The sequence below is a fragment of the Macaca fascicularis genome, chromosome 7 (genome assembly GCF_037993035.2).
Source record: "Macaca fascicularis isolate 582-1 chromosome 7, T2T-MFA8v1.1".
Classification (NCBI taxonomy): domain Eukaryota; kingdom Metazoa; phylum Chordata; class Mammalia; order Primates; family Cercopithecidae; genus Macaca; species Macaca fascicularis.
This window is the reverse complement of record NC_088381.1, coordinates 170,007,736-170,034,844: the sequence shown is the minus strand read 5'-3', so window position 1 is coordinate 170,034,844 and position 27,109 is coordinate 170,007,736. Positions and strand designations below refer to the sequence as shown.

The window sequence follows — 27,109 nt, the reverse complement described above, 5'->3', positions numbered from 1 at the left end:
TCACTCTGTCGCCTAGGCTGGAGTGCAGTGGCGCAATCTTGGCTCACTGCAGCCTTGATTTCCCAGGCTCAGGTGTTCCTCCCACCTCAGCCTCCTGCGTAGCTGGGACTACAGGTATGTGCCACCATGCCTGGCTAATTTTTATGTATTTTTTTGTAGATACAGGCTTTTACCATGTTGCCCAAGCTGGTCTCAAATTCCCGGGCTCAAGGGATCTGCCCATCTTGGCCTCCCAAAGTGCTGGGGTTACAGGCATGAGCCACCATGCCCAGCCGGATTTGAGTTTTGACACCCTAGTTTTTCAAGGTCAACTGGTGGAAAACATGGGTACTTCTTATTTTTAAAAAAAAATTATGTATTTTTTTTATTTAAAGAGACAGGGTCTTGCCATGTTGGCCAGGTTGGTCTTGAACTCCTGGCCTCAAGCAATCGACCCACCCTGGCCTCCTAAAGTGTTAGGATTACTAGCTGTGAGCCACCAAGCCTGGCTACTTCTTATTTATTCTAGGGCACTTTTTTAAAAGTAGAAAATGTGTGACTATACATGACAGAGCATTTCTGGTACATCCTGTATGGCAGACTGAAGATGATTCCAAAGATCTTTTCTCAAGTATTCTGAGAAATTTAGCTTTTTTTTTTTTTTTTTTCTTGAGATGGAGTCTTGCTCTGTTGCCCACGCTGGAGTGCAGTGGCGCGATCTCAGCTCACTGAAACCTCTGCCTCCCGGGTTCAAGTGATTCTCCTGTCTCAGCCTCCCGAGTAGCTGGGACTACAGGTGTCTGCCACCACGCCCAGCTAATTTTTGTATTTTTAGTAGAGACGGGGTTTCACCATGTTGGCCAGGATGGTCTCGATCTCTTGACCTTGTGATATGTCCACCTTGGCCTCCCAAAGTGCTGGGATTATAGGCATGAGGTACCATGCCCGGCCAAAATTTAGCTTTTTAATACGGGAAATATTTTCTATGTAAGAAATATCTGAATTTTTACTTGGTAAAGTAAAACATTTCTATATGAGATCCATTGCCTGTCTCAAATAAATCTTTCAAATGTGCATTTTCCTAGACTTTCAAAAAATTCACAACCTAGAAAGAAACCAAATGGTAGTCAAGATAAAGTACTACCCGCCAACATACAACTTGGTGAGTTTTTTTTTGGAGATGCAGTCTTACTATGTCACCTAGGCTGGAGTGCAGTGGCACAATCTCAGCTCACTGAAACCTCTGTCTCCAGTGATTGTCCTGCCTCAGCCTCCCGAGTAGCTGGGACTACCGGGGTGTACCACCATGCCCAGATAATTTTTTATATAGTAGAGACAGGGTTTCACCATGTTGGCCAGGGTGGTTTCAAACTCCTGATCTCAAGTGATCCACCTGCCTTGGCCTCCCAAAGTGCGGGGATTACAGGCATGAGCCACCACGCCCAGCTAACTCTGTGAGATCTTAGCAGATACACAACAGGGGCTGGCTCACCAGTTATGGGGCTTTCCTTTCTCTATTTCATTTTCTGTAAAACCAGGGTTTGAACTAGACTGGGGTTCCTAGAAATTGGGATTTCATAGGTCTGGAAGCTGGTCAGCATTATCGTACTATTTAAATTTTAAAATGGTATTGCCAATTTTTTTCAAGTGGAGAATTATAAAAGACACTAGTATTTACACTTGCCATTTCCAAAGGTATATTTCCATGCTAAAAGTGGAGGAAGAGCATGTCAGAAAAAGGATCCTTCTTCAAATTGAGTTTCCAGAGGAACCATTCCATTGCTCTTTTCTCTTGTTTTGTTTTTGAGTCAGGGTCTTGCTCTGTCATCTAGGCTGAAGTGCATGGCTCAATGAAGCCTCAGTCTCCTGGGCTCAAGTGACCCCACCTCAAGCCTCTCATATGGCTGGGACTACAGGCAGGCGTCACCACACCCAGCTAATTTTTTTTTTTTTTGGTAGTGACAGGGTCAGTGTCACTATGTTGCCCAGGCTGGTCTTGAACCCCTAGGCTCCAGCTATCTTCCCACCTAAGCCTCCCAGAGTGCTGGGATGACAGGCGTGAGCCACCTCACCCAGCCGTCTTTTCTCTTGTTTTGATGAGGACATAGAAACACTGTCGTGCCCGGGGGCAGGTGTGCAGACTGGCTGTAGGGACCCTGGCAACCACCAGGTCCTCCTGGTCATCAGAAACCCAACACTGGTTCCAGGGTCAACTTTGGTGGAGCAGATTTAGGGTCTCACCGCGGTACCATATTGACACAAGTGTGGGGCCAGGAGCTGAAAGATTGGGGTCTGCCTGACACTGTTGCTGTGCTAACTAGTGTGGAGGGTATTGGGGTTCAGTGGTCCTGGCTGTCCTCACTCATAAAGCCACGGGCTGCCTAACACGGCCGTGAGGCCTCCTCCCACCCTGAGCTCCTCATGGCGAGATGGAGTCGCGCCGGCCTCTAGGCTGGAGACTCCCACCCCGAGCTCCTCATGGCGAGATGGAGTCGCGCCGGTCTCCAGGCTGGAGAAAGCAGCTAGGGAGAGCGGCAGTCATGGTTGCTTTCCTCATCCTCAGCTGGGGCAGGGGGGCCGCGGGTGTTTTGTTACGAATGAGTGAATGCAGTCACAGAAGTTTCTTCTGCCTGAGATTTTTGCCCTCCAGAGACTCTGCTGGGCTTTCACCTTGCTGGAGAGCTCATTCAGGAAGACTCAGGCTCTTGGGTTCCCTGAAAACCTGCCACTCCCCTACAATTTTTTTTTTTTTTTTTTTTTGAGATGAAGTCTCCCTCTGTGACCCAGGCTGGAGTGAAGTGGCGCGATCTCGGCTTGCTACAACCTCCACCTCCCGAGTTCAAGTGATTCTCCTGCTTCAGCCTCCTGAGTAGCTGGGATTACAGGTGTGCACCACCACACCTAGCTACATTTTTATTTTTTTTTGAGACGGACTCTTGCTCTGTCACCCAGGCTGGAGTGCAATGGCGCGATCTCACCTCACTGCAACCTCTGCCTCCCAGATTCAGGCAATTCTCCTTCCTCAGCCTCCTGAGTAACTGGGATTACAGGCTCCCACCACCACACCTGGTTAATTCGTTTGTATTTTTAGTAGAGATGAGGTTTCACTGTGTTGGCCAGGATGGTCTCAAACTCTTAACCCAAAGCGATCCGTCCACCTCGGCCTCCCAAAGTGCTGGGATTACAGGCGTGAGCCACGGCGCCTGGCCCCCACTCCCCTACTTATTGCCAATTAGACCATACAAGATGCTTAGCCAGCGATGGACACGCTTACCACACATTCACACTCTAAGTTGAGGGGGGGAAATAAAGCTAGGTATACCCATATGTATTTAATGTTGATATAAAAGAACGCTCATCTCCAAGCCACTTCAAGGTATGGGATTGTTTTATCTCTGAGTTACGGGGAGTGGTTCACATTCTGAAGGCAGGTTCTATTCCTTCTCCTCTGCAAGTTATTCTCACTCTGGAAGCCTCTCCTTTCTCAGATTCACTGGAAAGCAGACATCGCCATTTAGCTGGGAAGTCCCTTCTTCTTGCTGTGTAGCGGGAAGAGCTTTGAGTTAGGGAGGTCCTGGGTTGACTGTGGGACCCCCACATTGCCCTTAGCTACCTCGGCCCAGCAGATGAGCCTCTCTGTACTCCGGTTCCTCCTGTGGGGAGGACAGCTGTTCAGGAAAGGTTCAACCTTGTCCAAAGAGAGGTCTGGCCTTTTCCCCAGCTTTGCAGCAGCCGAGAGGCCCTTGGCATGCTGTGCCCGGTGAGAGCGCCTTTGTCTAGCCGGGGGCCTTGGGCCCTGCTGGCCAGTCTAGGCAAACGACATGATTTATGCTGGGGGTCTCGGGCCACACAGGATGGCTCCACCTCTGGAGGGGCTGGACACCGAGGCCACCATGTACACATGATAAACCCCCAGTAAAACTGTGGACGCCAATGCTCAGGCGAGCTTCCCTGGTGGGCGATACTCCACGCGAGCTGGTGCACACCGTCACCGGGAGAAGCCAGTGCGCCGCAGGGCTCCACGGGGAGAGGACGGCTGGCAGCTCTGACGTCTCCTGGACAGCCCTGCCCTGTGCATCTTGTCCTGTTCCTGATTTTCATCAGTGTCTGCTCACTGGCATAATTGTAGCCATGTGTCCGACAGCTCTACTCACCCCTGTGAGTCCTCAGAGGGAACTCTTGAGCCTGGGAGTGGTCGGAGACTCCGGGGGGGCCCCATGTCCCTCCTCTGCCCCTCATGCCAGTCTCACACCGACCTCTGGGCCTTTAATTATGATGTCAATTTTCCGTAGCAGGCTTTTTATTCTAGTCTGTTTGAAACCCACAAAGAAGCAATCCCGAAGGAAGAAACCTCCAGGTTTCCTGGCAAAGCATTTACTAGAGAATCACCTGGGCTCTGACAGCACTGGAAACAAGGCGGCTTCTCACAAGTCCTCTGACAGCAACAGGTGATATGCGTGACTGTTTCCTTTAGCTCAAGCCCTGGGGTCAGCCTCAGTTTTGTGGGCTGTGGGGCCACGTGGGTCTAAAGAGGCTCCAGCCTCAGCATGGATTCCTGTTTGAAAGGAGGAGGTGACCCTGCTCCGAGCCTCAGGCGTGGCGCTCACTCTGGGGGTCGCTCCTTGATTGAGGACCCGTTTTCTTTTTTTTTTTTTTGAGACAGAGTCTTGTTCTGTCGCCCAGGCTGGAGTGCAGTGGCGGGATCTCAGCTCACTGCAAGCTCCGCCTCCCGGGTTCACGCCGTTCTCCTGCCTCAGCCTCCCGAGTAGCTGGGACTACAAGCGCCCGCCACCTCGCCCGGCTAGTTTTTTGTATTTTTAGTAGAGACGGGGTTTCACCGTGTTAGCCGGGATGGTCTCGATCTTCTGACTTCGTGATGCGCACACCTCGGCCTCCCAAAGTGCTGGGATTACAGGTGTGAGCCACCGCGCCTGGCCGATTGAGGACCCATTTTCAACAGGCATCTAAACACCCAAGAAGTACCCGGTGGACGGACTCACCTGCGTTGCATTAGACGTGGACGCTCCAGCTTAGGGCAGCGCACAGAGGGGAACCCAAGGGAGAGTCAGCAGGGGGCTCGGCAGCAGGAAGGGAGCCTTGTTTTGGAGGCAGAAATGAAGACAGATGAGGTCACCACACCTGAGAAAGGGAGGGAGGGAGGAGCCGGGGAGAATGTCAGCCTTTGACTTCTCCATGTTATGCTTCAGCGCCAGGATCCGGCCTAATCTTTCCCCTTGCTTGGCACCCTCTCTGATCCATATTCTGATTCGGGGGTGGCAGGTGTGTGTGCGACGCTTCTGGGAGGCAGAAGCACCTGAGCAGCGCTGTTGGCTGTAAAGTGCTCATTTAGCATCTCTGGGGCTCCCGGGCACTGATTCTCCTCATTCCCCCTCCACTCGTCTTTTTCCATCACAGCTGTGCTGCATGTTTGTTCACCAACAGTATGTTACTGGTTGCTTTTATTACAGAAATTAAGAAGACAGGTCAAAAAACTCTTGGATTGCCAGGTGTGGTGGCACAGGCCTGTGGTCCCAGCTACTTGGGAGGCTGAGGCAGGAGGATCGCTTGAGCCCAGGAGTCTGAGTCCAGCCTGGGCAATAAGACCCTATCTCTAAAAAACACAAAAGGTCCCAAAACATAAACAAAAACCCCTCTTGGATTGGCCAGTAATCCATTTGTTACATATTATCCTATAAAAATACACAAATCAGTACACCTGGGCCAGCCCCAGCTTATATTTATTTACCTGTGTATTTCTAGAAGCCCCTCAAGGCAACCACCCTACACCAGACATGAGCAGGAAGACCTGTAAGTAGGAAAATAGGAATTCTAGAGATTATGGAGTTATGTGGCCCGCACCCCCACCCCCAAGTTCTGTGGAATTTACATCATGCTTTTTATACGAAGCAGAAAGTCTTATGAGAGTAGGGACACTTGGCTTCCAGTCAGTGTGGGCCCATCTCTGCACCTCTAGGTCTGTTCCCTTCTCTAAAAAAGCTGAATTAAGCTTAGTGCATTTCAAACTTTTTGACAGTGGAATCCATTTTTTTTTTCCTCCAAATGAAATCTTATATAAAACTACATATTAAATAAGAGCTGAACCTTTGATAATTTTATAGGTTCACATTAGTAATATAATGAGAATAGAGGCTAATGTGTTGGTGGTCTCCAAAGTGCTGAAATTTAGCATGTTTGTTTACAAAAATGCTGATGTTTTATAAAATCTAAACTTACATAAAAACAAAAGCCTCGGGCTGGGCATGGTGGCTCATGCCCGTAATCCCAGCACTTTGGGAGGCCGAAGCAGGTGGATCACAAGGTCATGAGTTCGAGACCAGCCTGGCCAACATGGTGAAACCCGTCTCTACTAAAAATATAAAATTAGCTGGGTGTGGTGGTGGGCGCCTGTAATCCCAGTTACTCCGGAGGCCGAGACAGGAGAATTGCTTAAACCCAGGAGGCAGGGTTACAGTGAGCTGAGGTCGTGCCACTGCACTCCAGCCTGGGTCACACAGTGAGACTCTGTCTCAAAAACAAAACAAGACAAAACAAACAAACAAAAAAAATAGCCTCTGAGGAAGGGGAGCCACTGGACTAGAATCAAGCTCTTCTGGTTCTGGGGTCAAGTACACCGTCAGAGCCCGCAGCCGTCACAGCAGTCCCTTGACACTGTCTCCATAGGGGCTGCTTCCCCAGTGCAACGTCGGGGCTAAGCACGGGCTCTGGGTGGCCCTGGGTATCTCCATGGGGCAATGGTTGTGAAGGACAGACCCTGGGGTCCATGACTGTGGTTACCCCTCGACCTTGCAGGGCCCGGGGTTCTCCCCAGTGTCAAGTGGTGGTGAATGCAGATGCAAGGGTTTCACCTGGAGTTCAGGATGAGAAGAAAACACTTTTTTCCTGAGGAAGGTGAGCCCCCACGCCCCACTCCCCCTCCTGCCTTGGGAGATCATCTCCTGAAGCTCGCTGTGTGGGCTGCAGACTGGCACCAGTAGCTATGCATGTACCTAACAATGCCACATGTTGGACACCGCATCTCGCGCCCTGTAGTTCAACCATGTATAGCCAATCACTCATCAAGAGTTTCTGTCAACCAGCGAGAACTCCTGAAAAACAACCTGAGTAACTGCCCCCTTCCCGATCTGTCCTTTCTCTTTTAAATGCTGAAGCCTCTTTTTCTCCCCCAGAGCATTTCTCAAGGCAGCTTGCAAGTGTTTCCCAGGCTGCAGCTCTCGACCTTGGCCCAAATAAGCTCTCTCCCTGTATCTTCTTTTTGAGACAAGGTCTTGCTTGCTCTGTTGCCCAGGCTGGCATGCAGTAGTGAGATGATGACCCACTGCAGTCTCAACCTGTTGGGCTCAAGTGGTCCTCCCACCTCAGCCTCCTGAGTAGCTGGGATGACAGACATGAGCCGTGGGGCCTGGCCTCTCCCTGAATTGTCTCAGTTTCTTCCTTTAGGTTGACAATACCGTAACTTCACACTGTCCACCTGGGGGTGTTCCTACTGCCTGACATCGTGCTGCGAGCATGTCCCCAGGCCCTCACCTGTGTTCACCATCACCCATGACGCTGCCCATCTAGAAGGCATTTCCACCATGTAATGTGATGGTCGGGGCTTGGACCCCAGGCCACACTGCTTGGGTAGCAACCTGGCTCCACTCAGTATTTGCGTGACCTCGGGCAAGTGACTTCACCTTTGTGTGCCTCAGTTTCCTCATTTGTGAATGAGGATAAGAGTAGTAAATTATTTGGTGGGTTGTGAGAAGTAAGTAAATTAACCCAGGGAAATGAGGCACCCACCACAGCTCCTGGCATAAAGGCAGTGGTAAGAAATACGAGTTCTCCTTGTCATTACTGCTGATGGCTGCTGCCAACCCTCACAGGAGACACGAAGCCAGTCGTTTTGCCTTTATGCTTCTTGCTACCCCCAAATAGCAGCCGCGTGCAGCTGGGCTGGAATCGCAGCATGCCTCTGTGAGTGAGTCCTCTCGAACTCTTGTGCTGCAGGAAGTTACTAAACACCAGGTTTCCTGCAGTGTTAAGATGGGGGATAAGGACCGCAGCGGGCAAACATCTAGTCTGTGGAACACTGATCTGGGTAGCGGCGCAGGATGTGGAGTCTTCTGGCTGGCGTGCCCACTTTTAGGTGGAAGTGGAGCAGCAAAGTTACTGGACCCTTGGGCCGAAGACCACACTCTGCCTGGGTCGCAGCCTCGTCCATGTGCCCCAGCCGCAGAGTGACGGCGTCTGCACCTCTGTCAGTGCGAAGGCAGCACAGACACCACTGGGGAGAGAAGGAAGCTAAGGACAAAGCCTGCCCTCCCACGCCAGCCGGCGTGCTGACCACACGCAGCTATGGAGAGGTGAGGTAATAACCACAACACGAGGAGGTAACACTTTAGTCCTGTTTCCATGGGCTTCTCGCGAGAGCATCAGCGAGGATAACGCTCTCTCCATTGAGGAGGTGGGTGAACTAGGATCCCAAATTCATACTTCCAGCAATTCCCTATTTTCAAGACTTTCATTTCTATAAATTGTATTGATTCACCTTTTCCTACTCAAATAAGCCCCAAAACCCAAACCAAACCAAGAGGTGGTCTATAAAAAGGCACACTGCCTTTTCCACTAAGTAAAAAATCAGCGGATAGACTTAGCTTTGAACAGCTGTGGCTAGCAGCTGGTGCAGTCAGCGCTCCAGGCGGGCTGGGTGGAGATGGCCGGGCCCTCCGCAGTCAGCGTCCCTGTGTGTGGGCGGCCCTGACCTAACGGGAACCCGATCACGTCAGAGCCAGCTTGCCCAACACCATGGCTAAATTTAGTTTCATGATGAGCAATAAAATTCACATGTTCTTTATTTCGTCCATATGATACACCGTCTCTTAGTTTTTGAAAATTAGATAAAAGAGCATATTAAATGGCAGGTGTCTGAAGTTTCTCTTCATAAACAAGGTCAAAACAAAAAGTTCTGAATTACAAAATGTTAGAAAATATGTCGGTACTTAACATTTCACTAATGCATAAAGTTACAGGTATTTTCTAAAGAAAAATAATTGTGCCACTTACCTATATTTGCTGTTTCTATGAATTTTTTTATTCTGTACATAGGACATTTTGTACAAAATATGAAGTCTACATTTTTATTACTTATTACCATAAAACAAAGATACAATGTATGTACAATATTAAAAGGAAGCCATACTAAAGCCACACTAAAAAGACACTTGGAATAGTGACATTTCTGATGTACAGATACATTCTGGAAAGAGTGAAGATGCCAAACGCAGAACTTTATGAAGAAAAACAGTCACCGGTTTATTTTCAATGTAATACTTTTGAAATCAGTTTGGTACAGAATAAACAGTCTCTATACAATGATATGTAAGCCGACAATTAGCACAGGAGTCCAAGTACTAACTAGGGAACCTTTAGGAGGCCAGAATATTAAGTAATACTCTTGCCAAAGAAAATTGGTTTCTTTTATTTTTCTTTTTGGTGAGTGTTTGTCTTCAATAAAGAGCAGAAAGAAAACCTAGACAAAAAGATGTTCTTACACACTGAGCTTTACACAGTCAACCAAACATTGATATTTTGCTTTTTCCCTAGGGCGAAAAGAGAGTCTTCCCAGAAACCTCTCTCACAAACATACTGAACATCCAAAATCAAGGATATTTGAGAATCTATCAGCTAAAGACGGAAGTTCAAACAATGGTATATCAAAATACATAAGACGCTGCTTTATACAATAAAAAGCACCCTTTTTCCCTCAAAAGGAGAAGGCATCAAAACTGTTTTTTTGAATGATAAGTTTTCAGAATGGTAAAATGGAGAGATACTCGTCAAGTTTCTCAGGAAGTGTTCATCTCACAAAGTGGACTTGTCCACTTTTAGCTGGGGCAGTCTTCGCATTTCATACCTGCACTTGCTCTTAACACAAGAAGTCCCCTCCCCCCAGGTGATTTTCCTCCAAGACACGAGGACAGAAGCATTGCCAGTGGCTTGAAATGACAGCAGTGGGCAGCAGGCACTAGAGCTGCACAAGGAGCAATGTCTGCTTCTCACAATCTTTAAAAGGATACCCGAGACCTCGATGAAAAACCAGATCCTAAAAAAAAGCCAGATTTTGTCTTTTATGCATCAAGACACTTAACATTAAGTTATATAATCTTATGCCAGAGATGAAAGAAACTAGAATCACGTGTTTAGAATAGCAGTACACATCTCAAGTAGCTTTCAAGCAGGATAAATAAGTCAAAATACTGGCCACCCTGAGAGAAATAAAGAATAGACAAAGCACTAAGTTTAAAGATTTTTCTCCTTGTGCTATTCCATCTAAAAAAGCTCAGTACATGCAAGGAAGTCTGTGGAATACATAGCAGCATTTGAAGACCGATGAAAACTCAGACACTGTATTTTCCTTACGAGGTGTTGATAATGTGAGCTCTTTGCAACAGAAAGAGCCCCACTGAGCATCATCCTCGCTGGTGCCTCCTCCAAGCTCTCAGAACCGCGTTGCAGCCTTTGGGGAAGGCAGCGGCACTGCCGGTCCCGTGCAACGCTGTTGTGTTACTTTACGCTCAAAGACAGCTGCAGTTTGCGTTAGGCTAAGAACTGGCTTAACTCAAAATGATTTGGCTCTAACTTTCCATCACATGTGGAATTCTTAGAGACTATAATTTTATGAATTCAAGAGCCTTGTTGAAGGGCAACAATGTTTAAGTTGATGGAAATGAAATCTGCAAATAACAATATGAACACATAATTTTTAAACTCCAATTTCTGTCAAGGTAGACAGAGCAAGCTCTTTTAAGATAAATTTCAGAGCAATCTCTTTTAAAATAAATTTCTTCTACAAGCTTACTCCTGGAATCCTGGAGTACCACAGACTTGGAAATATGGCTTTAGGTACACACAAGAGAAGGAGACACGGTATTCATGTCACTCATCAAAGTGAAGAGACCCCTTAGAAAATACCAGCGGTTGAGGATTGTCATTTTCCCAGTACGTTGTGTGAGAACTCAAAAGCAAAGAGCCATTTCACTGAGATTGAAAAACAAACAAACGAGAACTGCTGGCGTAACAATCGCGTGGAAACCATTTCAAAGGCTGTAAAGTCTTAAAAAATAGGTCATACTTTTTAAAGTGTTCCTTTGATTTGGAAAACATTGACGTTATCACAGAACCACCTATGTTAAAAGATCCTAAGTTGCATTTGGGAGAACATGAAGATGAAGGGCAGGGTGCTTTCCTATAGCTCTGACTTTGTGAAATAGTCTGACGTGGACTATGCTGGGGTGGCGACGACACTGTGAGGACACCGTCGTCAACCCGTGGCTCTGCCAGCGGGCTCTGGGAAGTCACCATTGTTTGAACTCCTAATCTCGCGCTGAGGCGGACGCACGTTATTGCCTACAGAACGGGGTCCAAGAAAGCTTTGAGTGTAACTGATTGGTATGGCACAGAAAGTATGTATTTTCTACAGAATCCAGAAAAGAACTGGCGGGCCCAGCCCCGATGCGGCACCCCGGAGGCTAGCGGCCGTCCTGGGAGGCCAGCTCATCAGCCCTGCAGTGAGCTTCCAAGGCTTTCTTGGTGTGGGGGTCCTGAGGCAGCTCGGACTTGCGGCGTGCAAGAGGACGGTCCTTCTTCGGATCTTTCTGTGCCTGGAATTAGAAATGCAATGGCGTTGGCTACAAACTAAGCTATCTGAAAAGCAAGCTTACTTCTGAGGTGGAAGTCAAAGGATAACTTCGAGGCACGTGTGCCTCACCCACTCACTGTTGGCACCCTGGCCACAGGGAAACGGCGTATGTCTTATCATGGAAATTCGCCAAAAATGTCTTGCTACTAAAAATCGTGACTCGTGTGAGGGCCTGTGTGTTCAATACTGGCGTTTTGGTCTTCTGAAATGTGCAGTGCTTATACAAAGGACTCAGTACCTCTAATTTGCATAATTCATGCATTTTAGTAAATCTCATAAGTAACCTATTTCATAAATGTCATTAAAGCCGTTTCATCGGCATGTCCCCTACAGAAGCATTTCAAGAAGTAGAAATTTCCGGCTGGGCGCGGTCACTCACGCCTGTAATCCCAGCACTTTGGGAGGCCGAGGCGGGTGGATCACGAGGTCAAGAGTTCGAGACCAGCCTGACCAACATAGAGAAACCTCGTCTCTACCAAAAATACAAAAATTAGCTGGGTGTAGTGGTGCATGCCTGTAATCCCAGCTACTTGAGAGGCTGGGCAGGAGAACCGCTTGAACCTGGGAGGTGGAGGTTGCAGCGAGCCGAGATTGCACCACTGCATTCCAGCCTGGGTGACAGGGCGAGACTCCACCTCAAAAAAAAAAAAAAAAAAAAAAGAAGTAGAAATTTCCTTGGAGGCAAAGAAAAAAAATGAATGAAAAACATATTTAAATTGGATTTCAAACATCTATCAAATTGAAAAAAAAAAAAATACTCTCTTCTCCAATCCATTGTCTTCGTAAAGTCTAGGAAATTTTGGTTTCACTTAAAAAAAAATTAAGTGAATCCCATTTCTGCATGAAGATTTGGATAACTGTATCTGCAATAAAAGGGAAACTTAATTTGGAGAGTTTACATATCAAAGCATCCATTTCCACGAATAAACACATAATCCAGTTTAAAAGTAGAGACACTGTGTTAATACCATATTTTGAAACAAAACAATAAACCATCTAAATCACCCAAACATGATGTATATGCCAGACGACTTGACGGCCAGTTAGTTAGAAACTTCTCTGGATAAAGCTTCTTAATCAGAGTTAAGTCTTCCTTTTTGTTCAGTGTATTCAAAGAGACTAAGTTACTTTGGTGGTACGTCTAGCAGACAAAATTTAAGTCAATCATTTGACAACAGAAAGAACACAAGCCTCACAGATTCCAGATGTCTGATTTTGGTATGGATGTAAAATACATTTTCCTTCGCTTTAATGAAAAATTCAAGGATCTGCAGAAATCCTGAATGAAAAGTTCAAATTTTTGCTAAGTGTTTCCCAGCAGGGTTCTCTGCAAATGTATCGATGAAAACAGCAATCATGTCAAGGTTTAAAAAGAATTTTGTGTCACATCACTTTAGGATGATTTCTAGAAATGTTATTTGAATATTCACATTCACTCATGGTAGGGGCAGGACTTTGGATTTGTTTTCCCCCTGGAAACCAGCGTGAGGGTTTTGGGAGAATCTTCTACTTCTGGAGATGGTGAAGGTCACGGTCCCCTCACCCATCATGGTACTTGTGAGAGCGTGTTAGTGTGTGAGGATGCAGAGCATGTCTACCTTCAACCCATGAGAAACTCAGAGTTGAAATCCTACCCTGAATTTTATGCCCATTCTATGTTGATCTCTAAAACAAAGTAAAGCAAAACAAAACCAAGATTTTTATATACTTAAAATATGTAATTACAGCTGCAATAGGCACTCCAAAGAGAAGAAACATTTTCCTAGAAAAAAGCAACAGTAAAAAGCTTGGAGCTGCAACCAGTGAATGCAAACTGAGAACACACACATGACCCCAGAGCTTCTGAAAGGACAGAAAACCGGTGGACATATCTGGGCCTTTCTGCTTAGACATTTTAAATTGAACTGATGTGCAAAGCAGAGAATAATTTTACTATCCACAAGGCAAAAAAATGAGGACAGGAGGCAGGGAGAAGACAGCACGCAGACGGTGGGCGAGGAAGGGCCGGCGGAGGGGATGTGCAGGTGAACATGCTGGCAAGGGCGGAGCGGACCGCGGGAGACACAGGTCAATGAGAGGCGGCCTCTCTTCTGCAGCCCACGGGCAGACCCGGAAGGCTCAGTATAAACCCTAAGTGCTGAAAGAACACCAGGGGTTGGGCATACATGGCTATGCAAGTTTTCTTCCTCTTTAAAGGTGTACATTCAAACTTTACTACTTAATTTGGGATAGAAATAATCAACATTTCTTAAGGGACCAAATTTCTTAAAAAAATTTTTTTAAAAAATTAGAGACAGGGTCTTTGTCACCCAGGCTGGAATGCAGTGGCGTGATTACAGCTCACTGTTGCCTTGAACTCCTGGGCTTAAGGGATCCTCCTGCCTCAGTCTCCTGAGTAGCTAGGACTACAGGCATACACCACATGGTTGGCTAATTTTTTTTTTTCCTAGACATGAGGTCTTGCTGTGTTGCCCAGGCTGGTCTCAAACTCCTGGCCTCCTGGGTTCAAGTGATTCTCCTGCCTCAGCCTCCCAAATAGCTGGGATTACAGGCGCCCACCACCACGTCCGGTTAATTTTTTGTTATTTAGTAGAAGCGGGGTTTCACCATGTTGGTCAGGCTGGTCTCGAACTCCTGACCTCAGGTGATCCGCCCACCTCGGCCTCCCAAAGTGCTGGGATTACAGGCGTGTGCCATTGTGCTCGGCCTCCCAGTCGCCAAATTTCTTTCTTTGTTTTGACCATCACAAGCTGGAATGACATGGACAAAAGGGAAAATACTTCATGTACATGTTAACTCATCAGTTCTTTTCCTGGAGAACAGGCTTCCATGTGCTCTATCCGCTGAATAATGAGTACCTGCACTGACCACCTTCCGTCTCTCTACACCTTCCTTACTTGCATGGTTGGTGATGCTTTTCTCCCGACCAACTGTTAAAAATGAGAATTGCAAACATTTTAAATGTCTGTGATATAAATGCCATTCACATGATATGTGCTAGTTTTCTTTGAATGTTCTGACTAGGGTTATACTAGTTTCTTGAAGGAAACGTAAATAAAGGATAGGTAAATACATGGTTGATTTCTCCACAAAAATCCAGCCTACTCCATCCATCAGCATCAGAGCCTGCTTCCCTCTCTCCAGCTATTCCTTCAACCACCGCTCACACCCGTCCCAAGCCAACCCTCACGTCATCTCAGAGAAATGTGAAATGATTTTGGAAAAATAAAGTTAGCTGAAAATAAAATTAAAAGGGCATTGAATATCTTCAAATGACTATATATAAAAACCAAAAAATCTTAATTTTTAGCTATAATTTCTTATGTCAATTTGGTCAACAAATTGTGCACATACATTTTTCCTGCATCCTGGTACCTTTTTTTAAAAAAAAAAAAGTTTTGAGAGTCTGAGTCTGGCTCTGTCACCCAGGCTGGAGGGCAGTGGTGTGATCATAGCTCACTGCAGCCTTGAACTGGTACCTTCTTTTTGCTTTAACAATAGTGCTTTTCAGAATTTTAGGAAAACCACTCCAAACATTTTTCAACTTAAGAAAAGTTTATTGGCTGGGTGTGGTGGGCTCATGCCTGTAATCCCAGCACTTTGGAAGGCCGAGGCAGGCAGATCACTTGAGACCAGGAGTTTGAGACCAGCCTAGCCAACATGGTAAAACTGTCTCTGCTAAAAATACAAAAATCAGCTGAATGTGGTGGTGCCGGTAGTCACCGCTACTTGGGAGGCTGAGGTGGGCAGATTGCTTGAGTCCAGGAGGCCGAGGCTGCAGTGAGCCAAGACTGCCACTGCATTCCAGCCTGGGTGTCAGAGCAAGACCCTGTCTCTCAAAAAAAAAAAAAAAAAAAAAAAGGAGTAGAATTTATCATTTCAAATATTATACCTAGACACTGCACTCCATAAATACCTTCATCTGGATATGTTGAATTCAACTGATTCAACTGATCCACAGAAATCTACGAGGAGTCAGGCCAGGCACAGGGCCTCACACCTGTAATCTCAGCACTTCAGGAGGCTGAGGTAGGAGGATTGCTTGAGCCCAGGAGGTTGAGGCTGCAGTGTGCTGTGATCGCTGTGATCGTGCCACTGCACTCCAGCCTGGGTGACACAGTGAGAACCTGTCTCCAAAAACAAACAAACAAAAACTATAAGAGGTCTTGGAATTGCATAGTGTTATTAGTCTTCCAACTTCATTCTTTTTCACAGTTGTTTTGGCTATTCTACATCCTTTGCATTTCCATGTGAATTTTAGAATTAGCTTTCTCAATTTCTTGGGGATAAAAAGCCTGCTGAGATTCTAATGGAGAGTATGTTAATTTGGGGAAAACTGACATCTCAATGATACTGAGTCTTGACTCAGGAACATAATTCATAGCGATCTAAGGATGAGGTGAGGGAATCACTGTTGTAAGAATGTCAGTCACACAGGAAACCCGGTGACAGAACACAATTGCAAGAACTGTGAAAACAAGGAAGCAGACATGCTACAGAAGTTCTCCAATAACTGTCCTGCCTGTGTGTGTATTTAGAACTAGACAAGTGGATGGCCACAGGACCTGTTCCTTCCTGTCACCGTATAAGGTAACCCTCCCAGGAGGGGACGTGCGCCTTTCCAAGGGCAGTGGACAGACCGAGCAGCTGGAAGTTCCGCGGCCCCGAAAATCACACAGATACTAGGGCTGACTTTCAAACGCAGTTTTACTCAGGACAGAATGCTATTTTGGTTTGCATTCTTGATCAAGTTCTTGATCTACTACAGAGCAGGACCTAAATTGCAAATATGTACATACCTTTCAGGTACATTACATTTTGGACATAGTTTATTCTTTGTCTAGCTTTAATTCTAACCTAAGTCAAAGGCTACACCAAAAAGAAAAATTCCCCAACCCTAAGCTATTTAATGTGTAAGAATCGTTTTTTTGTTTTTTTTTTTTTAAAACGGAGTTTTGCTTTTGTTGTCCAGGCTGGAGTGCAATGGCGCGATCTTGGCTCATTGCAACCTCCACCTCCCAGGTTCAAGCGATTCTCCTGCCTCAGCCTCCCAAGTAGTTGGGATTACAGGCACCTGCCACCACGCCTGGCTAATTTTTGTATTTTTTAGTAGAGACAGGGTTTCACCATCTTGGCCAGGCTTGTTTCGAACTCCTGAGCACAGGTGATCCGTCTGCCTTGGCCTCCCAAAGTGCTGGGATTACAGGCATGAGCCAGCACACCCGGCCAAGAACTGGCTTTTAAACTGTGTATAGCCTAGTGTCTTAACACTAACTGTGATTTCCTTCTGTGTGCAGTAACAGGATCAGCTCACAAGTCTTTAGCAAATTTGAAGCCACAAAATCAAAATGGCAAAAAGGCGACCTTAAATCCCTGAGTTAAAAAAAATATCAAGAAGGGAATGCCGGGCGCGGTGGCTCACGCCTGTAATCCCAGCACTTTGGGAGGCCGAGGCGGGCGGATCACAAGGTCAGGAGATCGAGACCACGGTGAAACCCCGTTTCTACTAAAAATACAAAAAATTAGCCGGGCGCGGTTGTGGGCGCCTGTAGTCCCAGCTACTCGGGAGGCTGAGGCAGGAGAATGGCGTGAACCCGGGAGGCGGAGCTTGCAGTGAGCCGAGATCGCGCCACTGCACTCCAGCCTGGGCGACAGAGCGAGACTCTGTCTCAAAAAAAAAAAAAAAAAAAAAAAAAAGAAGGGAGAACATTAACACTCCCACAAAGAGAGAAATATACACAGATTTTCATATTTGTGATGAAATCTATTCATTGCTAAGAACATTCATTGTGAGGAAAGTATGGAATCCAACTGAATTAGATAGAATATTAGTTACCGATGTTCGGAGTGTTCAGTGGGCTTTTCCACTGTATTTCTAGTACTTTCAGGCTTTGATGAGCTAAAAGCAGCATTCAGTCATCTATTTTGCTCTTAACCTGAGCTGAGGAATTAGAGGGGCAGAAGAGACCAATGACCGTGGCTACCGTGGGAGCTTGGCACCATGAGCCCCTTCCTGTGCAACTCCGAGAAAGCAGCTGGGACCAGTGCAGCCCCACTGGGATATGGCGCCAGCCATGTGCTAATTCCCCATCTTCTAGGAGTCACATTCAAAATGTAAAAAAAAAATGGGGGCATTCATTTAAATAATATATTTTATTTAATCTAGTAAAGGAATAAAAGAATGGCCACTCCACAGGCAGGGTGCCTACTTTCACTTTTCACCTCAGAATTTTAGAACAGGATGTCTTCAGGAATTATTTCCCTGGTCAAAAAGAGGTTCAAGTTTCTCAGGGAGAAAGGCCAATGTCTCCAGACCACTTGGGACTCCTTTTTTAGTTTACAGGCATTTGAAACAGGGAGGGATGCTCAGGGAACACTGCAGTTGAAAGGCTCCTTGAACTCAAGCAGGAACTGAGTAAGTTGTCCTAAGTGTCTACAGGCCCAGTTGAGGAATAAGAGTGGTAGGAGGCTCTCTTTGAATCGGGGTGATCTACATGTTTATTCCACAACAAAGGAAAGAAAACCACTCGAGCAGGGCTGTTACCTGAGCTGGCCTGTGACATAAGCACTGAAAGACAGTGCCCGGGAGGGGGTGAGGGGGGCGAGGGGGGCGAAGGGGGCAAGGGGGAGGGGGGCGAGAGGATCGAGGGGGATGAGGGGGGTGGGGGGGAAGGGGGCAGGAGCAAGGGTGGTAAGGAGGCAAGGGGGTGAGGGGGACGAAGGGGGGTGAGGGGGCAAGGCGGCAAGGGTGGTGAGGGGGCAAGGGGGGAGGGGGCAAGGGGCATGAGGAGGGCGAGGGGGGTGAGGGAGGCGAGGGGCATGAGGTGTCCTGGGGAAGGGGTTGTTAGCACCTGCTGTGAAGAGCTAAAAGGGAGCATCTCTGGGCCAAAGCAGAAGCCAGAGGGCTGTGAAGGAAAAAGCGAGGGGTGGATATGGCTGTGAAGCTTTCGATTTTGCTGGAGTTAACATTTAAAGAATAGTTAAGAGTTGGGATTACTACTACTGTTAGTAAATGGAGATACAAATCTTAGGCACATACTTAATCCTTAAAAACTGTTTCTAGTAATTTGATCACTAAGATCTATAGATACAGTATTTCCTATAAGGCTAGCAACATTTAATTTTTAATTTCAGCTTAAACAGAAGGCACTGATGCAAATCACATCGCCTACCAAGAGTATGTGCATTTCTTAAGCAATTATGTGTCATGGGCGCCCAGCTGAGCTCAGTGCGCTTTTACCTGATGAGCCTCGTCCTTCACTGTCTTTCTCAGCATCTGCACATCTTCAAATAAAGGCCCATCTGTCTCCATTGCAACCGGAATGCTCACGGTGCTGGCTTGACTATACACTGTGTACTGCAATGCAAAGTGTGGAGTCACTCTGTTAGGTGCCCAGGCTCTGAACGCCAAGCTCCTCATCCTGGCCAGGGACGCATCTCCCCTGCCACCCCCCAGGGCCCTCTCCCGCACGAAGCTCACTCAGTGGGACACTCGCCTACGCTTGCAACATGACGCGCCTTGCTGACTTCTGAAACCAGAAAGCACTCAGTGGAGACAGCAAAGCAGCTGGTCCCCTCCTGGCCCCTCTGCACCTGATGGACAGTGACCCATACCCTGGCCCACACCCCACAGCCTCTGCAGTTCTGACCACGTGAGCAGCCAAGCGCGAGGGCGCGCCCTGGGCTCGGTGGCGGGAGCTGTCTCACCGCTGGAACCCTCACCTCTGGCCGCCCATTCTTTGCCAGCGACCTCCAACCTCATGATTCTCTTCCCTTTCCTCTCACGATCATGTCCTCTCATCAAGGCAGCTGGCATGGTTCTCTCTCCCCTTTATCCCATTTTCCCGGCTTGCTTATGAAACCCTCTCATCACATCCTGGGTGACTTGCTCTCCACCAAAACAAACACAGCCTGGGTGAGCCTGACGTTCCCTCTCCATTCACTACAGGTGGCCCTGGGACTTCTTCACTCTCCCTGTGCTCTGGATGGAAATGCAGATGGCTCAGCCTGCAGTCACTGGGCCCGGCTGACTCCGCTTCCATGAGTGTAGTGCAGGGGTAAGGTCACCCTGGAGGGTGGCTGTGAAGTTTCCATGAGACAGGGTGTGCGGGACAGCATGACTGTGACGAGCGTCTGCTCGCTTTGAGGGCACAGGCGAAGGAAGCGGCACCTGTGTCTGCTGTGAGCGGGGCGCCTGTTTGTCCTGCATGGTCGTGTGTGTGCTGCCACCCTCACCTGGCTGATGGGGGAACTGGGACATGGAGGGGCTGGTAGCTTGCTCAGGGCCTCTGAGCTCAGGAGAGGGGAGCGGGGGTTCCTGCCCAGGCTGCTCTCATCCACACCCCTCCATTCTCTGCCCAGAGAGTCCCACAGCTTCGGCCTCTTTCAGGCTGCACCCCCGTCACAGCAGCACCCTCCTGCCGACCTGCTTCACCCTTGCCCCTCACACCCCGCCAGCCCAGAGCAGCTCTGTTCTCAGCCACCGTCCGGTGTCGGCCCTCACCTCTGATGGAGCCTCCTCTGGCATGAGGCCTATGGGTGCCCTCTGGCTGCTAAGCCCTTCCCGGCCTTGCCTCACTGGACCTCTCTGAGGAATGAAGACCGTGAACGCCATTATTCAGCCCTGAACCTGCACCCTCTTGGTCTCTGTGACCCCAGCCTCTCCTCCAGGCATCTTGGGCTCCTTCCTCTGTGGGCCACCTTCAGCCTTTTCCCAACCCCCTGTCCCTCCTCATTCACCCCGGCTTCCATGCCTCCAGGCCCAGGCCCTGCTGCTCAACTCTGGACCCACCTGGCTTCCCCTTCCTCCCAAAACAGCCGGGGCGCACACCTTCGGCTGGGTTCCTTCCTCGAATGCCAGTCGGACCAGGTCCTCAGCGCCCTGTGCCTTCACTCCCACAGCTCCGCCCAGCACCACGATCTCCACACATCTCCACACGCGTCCCCTACCCCAGCGGCCCCAGCACTCCGTCCATGCTGCGCCAGAAGAGCTTGCAAAAATGCAAGTCAGGCTGGGCCATGTTGCCCTTATGGCTCTTTAATATCTGCTCACATTTTGAGGGAATTCTGCTCCCTCTCCACCCTCACCTCTCAGCACATCACACCAGCCCTCCCCATAACTGACACCCCACCAGGGCCAACACTTGCCACCCACCATGTCCCTGCTTTTCTCTACCTCTGCCGCGGGCACCTTCCCTCAAGTCTGACTGGGTGACCCCCTCAGTCAAACCAAGAGGCCAGGCCCCTGTACTGTGTGTGTCTTTCTTTAGAGATGGGAACGAATAAGCCGGTCCTGCCATCTCCAGCACACTCCCCCCGGTGTCTTCTTAATACAATCTCATCATCTGAGCTGAATTCACCTGCCTCTCCTAATGGACTGTAAGCTCCCTGAGGCTGGGGGCTATGTCTTGTTCTCATCTTTGTGTCCTTAGAACCACAATTCAGGACACAGCACCTTGTCCTCGAGGGGGCTCAGTCAGGTGGGGAGATACAGAAACCTAAGTGGCTGCAAGACTCCTGAGACTTGCGGGGACTGTTTCACACCAGCACTTCTAGAGCTTCTGACTACTCCAGGCGACAAGCAGTGCTTTCCACGGGACCCACCAACAGCCCTTGCTTGGAGTTTGGTTCACTTGGAGTTTGTCCTTGGGGCAAAGGACAGTGTCCCCACACGAGAATGCCACCAGATGTTCACAGCAAAATAAACCTTACATAGCGGGCACCGGCAGGAGAGGGTTCCGACTAGGAATAAAAATCTTCACTGAAGGCCGGGTGTGGTGGCTCACACCTGTAATCCCAGCACCTTGGGAGGCCGAGGTGGGTAGATCACAAGGTCAGGAGTTCGAGACCAGCCTGGCCAACATAGTGAAACCCTGTCTCTACTAAAAATACAAAAATTAGCCAGGCGTGGTGGCGGGCACCTGTAGTCCCAGCATACTCGGGAGGCTGAGGCAGGAGAATTGCTTGAACCCAGGAGGCGGAGGTTGTGGTGAGCTGAGATCACACCACTGCACTCCAGCCTGGGCGACAGAGCAAGACTCCGCCTCAAACAAAACAAAAGAAAAACCTTCACTGAGGTGCGTTCCTCACATGAGCTCCTCTCTCAAAGCAAAGGCAGGCATCCATCCCAACCCTGCCCCAGGCCGCTCACGGCAGTTTTGGTCGTTGCAAACACTGAGCCACAGCTACTCTGAGTTCACAGAAGTACCTGACTTCATTTCATACGATTCCCACAAAAGCTGGGGTAAGTGAGTAGTAAAATATTATACGGCCCCTTTTGATGGATTAGGAGAAACACATTTATGTTAGACACTGCCAATATTTCATGATTTTAGAAAATTAAATCATGTGTGACATTAAAAACCCCAACAAAGCTGCCACAACTGCTCAAACAAGATGCAGTCTTGAGGGCACCGCAGCCTTCCCGGGTCCCCAATGCCTGCTGGGTACGTGCTGTCACGCGTTTGAGTGGATGAAGGCTCAGTCTGCAAGGACGGGGGGCATGGGGGAACACACAGGGAGTCCCTGGGAACCCACCTTAAAAACAAAGCCCGCAAGCCCATTCTCCACAGGCAGATCTGAGATGGAAAACCAAACTTTGAAAACCTGTTTTCACTACAGAAATAAATGGACTGTATTATCCACAAAATTGGTGACTTTTTGTTGCTGTTATAATGCGAAGCAGTGATGAGAATTTAGAGATTTTCTCCTGAGAATGAGAAGCAAGTACGAGGCCAGAGTTTCCAGCTCTGAGGTATTGACCCATGAAGTATTTTCTGTTTTGGAGACCATGTGCCATGCAACTAGAGCATGTGGATGAGACTCATGGGGACCGTGTCACAGATGGTGTCAACACAGAGATGAGGACAAGGCAGGGCTAAGCTCCCAGCATCACAGTTCATCAAAGCTCCTAGGCAAAACCACGGCATGCCTGCCATCACCACAGACGTTTGTAAAGAGAGCAACCAAAAAGCATACATAAAGTTACTTGAGAACATTCAGGAAAAGTTGAGAAAAAGAAAAAAGAGAGCAATACGTATTTCGGAAGAAACACTGGTTATGTACAGTATGTATGGGAGTGAAACTGGGCCATGTTTGTCAATACAAACAACCAGCTCTTGATTTGTAATGTAACGATTTTGTGCAATTTTTTCAATAAGCTATTTCTATATTCTAGGTACATAAAATCAGACCTTCTGATTCGCGTGTGTTTGTGTGTGTGTGTGTGTGTGTGTGTATTCATTTCTCACATGTTTTTGAGGCTATTGATTTCAACTGCATGTGTGCTGAGGTCCTTGACAATCCTGAGGACTGTCAGCACCTACTTTGTCTGTGGCTCTTCAGAACAAAGCAAGACAGGCACCGTAGCGTCAGGCAGGGCTGGGCCTTATAAACTTGCCCAGGTTTATAGTGTTACCATGTTTTAAACGAGTTTCAGTATTTTAAGCACACTTTCAACATAAATTCAATTCATTAAAGTAGATACCTATAGCTGTGTACCTCAATTAAGGACTACACAGTTTTAGACAGTAATCTTAAAACAGCATTTGTATGTCAGTATGAATAAATACTGCTAGAAAAATGTTGGCTACCTGTTTTAGGTGGACTCAAGGGCTCACTATTAGAAATGTCATTCAGTTTTCCTGATCTGAGTTTCTTGATTGTAGTTTTCTCAGAGTATACAAACCAATATGTTGTTATATAGGTAAATATATACTTTTAACTTTATATTCATGTATAACTTTTTATTAAATGTCAGAGAAATTTAAAAACCAACTTAGATAACTGCGCACATCTCTCGCTAAAAGAAACACATTGTCCGGTAAAATCTTTTCTGGAGAGTTGAAGGAAAGCTTGAGAATTCTTAGAGTGGCAAAGATTCAGACAAAAGATTTTCTGAAAAAGATTTTCTTTTTAAGAGGCACTGTTATAATTAGGCACACAGAACATGAAGAAACAACTGTCATAATGCTCTAAGCATTTAGACCAGTGTACATCAAACCCAAAGACCATGACACCAGGAAGCCCTCCCGGACCCCGGCAGCCCCGGCAGCCCCGGGACGTCCGGCCGTCGGCGCGGACTCACCAGAGCACACTGGCACCCGCTGCTGGGGAGGGAAGGAGGGTTAGCTGCTAACGTGGCAGAATACAGCTAATTTGTAATGATAAAAGCCTGGGCTTACAGAAACCTCATACAAAGAAGAAGACATCAAAACGTCATACTTACTCTATTTCCAATCTAATTTCCTTTCTTTTAGAAATAATTTCATATGAAAAAGAAAGGGAAGTGCTGTTTGAGCGACAGCATCTATGACATTTGAGAGAGGAAGCATAGTCTTGGACTGTATTCGAGTTTTCTTTTTACCACAGTATATTAATCAGATTCAGATCTTATTTAAAAAGCAGAGAAAAAAAGTCAATTCTGTGGTAAAAACGATATGGGGCAAAATAAGTACTTGTACAAGAGGAGGGTTACAAAGTTTAAAAGTACTTTTTATTGCAGACATTTTCATATACAACGTTAGTGAAATCACGTCCCCCCGCCATGGTGAAGACATATATTCCTATCTTATAAAAACATTCAAGTAACCCTGGGCGTTTTCATGTTACTCTTTTTTAGTACCTGGGGATTGGCTTTGGCTAGATTTTCTATTTTAACCCATGCTTCTTCCCGTTCTTTCATTTTTAGCTTCTCTCTGAAAAACAGTAAAATGTCATCTGTGTTAGAGATGAATCAGACACAAGAACACGCTGAAGGGGCGAAGGCACAGGCACGTTGGGCACAGCCAGCGGCTCCTCCCGCAGCCCCTCCGCTCCATCTCCCCACACTGCACAGTGCTCAGCACAGCATGAAGAATGAACCGAGATTTAAACATGAGAAAATATCAGAACATTTAACATGACCAAGAATTGGAATTCTTAAAAGAAATCTAATCTAAGTTAAGTCTTATGTCTCCATCCTTGCCCTTCCCCTGGTCGGTTGTTTCTTCATGGGACCTACATACTTCGATGAGAAGCTCATATATCCACTGAAGAAACGAGACTGCAGGACAGTGTAAAGCGACCAGTGTCAAAGGAGCCAGTATTCCCATTCCTACAATATTAAAAAGGAAACGTCTTAAGAGCCAGGAGACCTGGGTTGTTGACTGACTCCACTGCGATAGGCACGTGACTTTCAGTCAATCACTTAACTTGGATCCAAGTCTTTTTTTTTTTTGTGTGTGTGTGCGACAGGGCCTCACTCTGTCGCCCAGACTGGAGTGCAGTAGCGCGATCTCGGCTCACTACACCCTCCACCTCCCAGGCTCAAGTGATTCTCCTGCCTCAGCCTCCTGAGTAGCTGGGATTACAGGCACATGCCACGACCACCCGGCTATTTTTCGTAGTTTTAGTAGAGGCGGGGTTTCACCATGTTGGCCAGGCTGGTCTCGAACTCCTGACCTCAAATGATCCACCTGCCATGACCTCCCAAAGTGCTGGGATTACAGGTGTGAGCCACTGCGCCCGGCCAGGATCCAAGCTTTTTAACCCAGAAAATGTACTACACAACCTTTAAGGTCCTGTTGGGAAAGCTGTGGGATTCCATGAGAGGAGGATCTGCCGTCAGAAGGCCCTGCTGCTTGTGTGCTTCCCACCTGCACACCGCTCTGAGTTGTGTGCTTCCCACCTGCACACCGCTCTGAGTTGTGTGCTTCCCACCTGCACACCGCTCTGAGCGCTGAGATGAGAACGGACCACGCAGCTGGCAGCTCTAGAGGAGTGGCTGGCCTGTCTCCCTGGCCCTTTCCTGACGGATCCGTCGTCTCTCACGCTCTATGGTTCACTTAGGTGTAGTCTGCATTTTTCCCCCCACACTACCCAGAATATAAACCCCAAAAGGGCAAGGATTTTTGTGGGTTTTATTCATTGCTATATTGCCAGAATCTAAAACAGGGCCTGGTGTACAGGTAAATATTCACGTATTTGTCTAAGGAATGACTAAATGGCAGTTGTTTCATATATATATACACATATACATACGCACATATATACACAGCGTATTTTGAATTACATTCGTGCAAAGCTTATCTACCTTAGCCAGTTAAGTGACAAGCAAAAAATAAAATCTGCCAATAGTCCATACTCAACTTGGAAGAAGACCTCCAACAACTATTTAATCACATTATGACTTGCACAGCCTAGGGACGAAGTACTTTGCCACTTAGATCATCCCTGGATACATGTGGGCTCAAAGACATGAGGGCAGGACCCTGATTTTGCAAAGCACAGACTAGATTCCAGAGAACGCCCACATTACTGAGTTAATTAAATCAGAATAAAGCTACATTGAAATGAAGATTCCTGCTCTCTTGTATAAACCTCACAGGATATAATTCAAATCCCTGCCTTATAAACATGAAAATGGACTACACATTATAGCCTTTAAGCCCAATATAGCCAAGAAAAGAAAAAATTCTGAATGTTAGATTCTTGCCTACATAAGCACTTATTGCAAAGATGATTAATCTGGCAATACAAGGGGGGAGAACTGCTAACTTTAGACACCGTTCTTTCAAAATACGTTATCATAACACAGTTTTAATTTGCTCTCCAAGTATGAGAGGCCTGGTTTTGCTTTCGAGTGAAGAATAACGTTTTAGGACAAAACAGTGGAAGAGGTTTACTTAGGATTAAGAAAAAAATCCTGGAAACAGTAATTTGTGAAAGGAACAACTCACTTTAGTTTCTCTGCTTTGAACTGTTGTGTACAGTCATCGAATAGCTTTTGGTTCATCTCCATGAAGAGCTTCAGGGCGTTGTATATCAAGCCATGTATTGTCCTGTAAAGAAAACCGCACGGTGAGCCTGGGAGCACGTGTTCCTGCTGAGCCCTCGCCTCTCCACACTCAGGCTGCTCCATATTCCAACAGTCCCACATTGCACAGGTTTCCCAAGCTCTAAAAGGCAAGGCCTGCTCATTCCCAGTTATTCATTTTCTGACAGTCAGCCACGCATCCGGAGACTTTCTTCAGCGTGGCTCTCACACAGCCACGGAGGCCACTCCACTTACTGTCTCCGGCTGACAGTGGCCAAAACCCACCTTGCTCAGAAACTGAACTAAAAACATTAAAACCTGAACAAACATGATTAAGACAAAATTATAAAGACGACAATAATGGCAATACTTTATTTCCTATAAATGTCAGTTTCTTTTCAGCTTATTCCCTGAGGACAGAAAAATTAATTTTAATAATGCCAACACAAGGCCGAGTCGGGCGGATCACGAGGTCAGGAGATCGAGAACATCCTGGCTAACACGGTGAAACCCCGTCTCTACTAAAAATACAAAAAACTAGCCGGGCAAGGTGGCGGGCGCCTGTAGTCCCAGCTACTCGGGAGGCTGAGGCAGGAGAATGGCGTAAACCCGGGGGGCGGAGCTTGCAGTGAGCTGAG

General features: G+C 47.3%; 1 protein-coding gene and 1 long non-coding RNA gene across 30 annotated transcripts in view; both read right to left on the bottom strand.

Moving 5' to 3' along the window:
• Window positions 1-3,292: 3,292 nt before the first annotated feature.
• LOC141407331 (uncharacterized) lies at window positions 3,293-8,726 on the bottom strand. The gene is made up of 3 exons (XR_012416141.1): window positions 5,726-8,726; window positions 4,980-5,118; window positions 3,293-3,518 (listed from the first exon to the last, which is right to left on the bottom strand). It is a non-coding gene; the product is annotated as an uncharacterized lncRNA (long non-coding RNA).
• Window positions 8,727-8,813: 87 nt separating this feature from the next.
• PPP2R5C (protein phosphatase 2 regulatory subunit B'gamma) overlaps window positions 8,814-27,109 on the bottom strand; it is a 166,428-nt gene continuing 148,132 nt past the window's right edge. For 7 of the 29 annotated variants that reach the window (XM_065518504.1, XM_073998248.1, XM_065518510.1 and 4 more), the window contains 3 exons: window positions 26,395-26,496; window positions 24,300-24,372; window positions 8,814-11,639 (listed from right to left, as the gene is read on the bottom strand). In XM_065518504.1, coding sequence (XP_065374576.1) covers window positions 11,508-11,639; window positions 24,300-24,372; window positions 26,395-26,496 — 307 coding nt within the window. In that variant the 3' untranslated portion in view covers window positions 8,814-11,507. Of the gene's footprint in view, window positions 11,640-14,214; window positions 14,428-14,535; window positions 14,608-18,917; window positions 19,035-24,148; window positions 24,373-24,681; window positions 24,771-26,394; window positions 26,497-27,109 lie in introns of those variants that run through there. The other 22 variants (XM_065518501.1, XM_073998243.1, XM_073998242.1 and 19 more) reach the window with 11 other exon arrangements.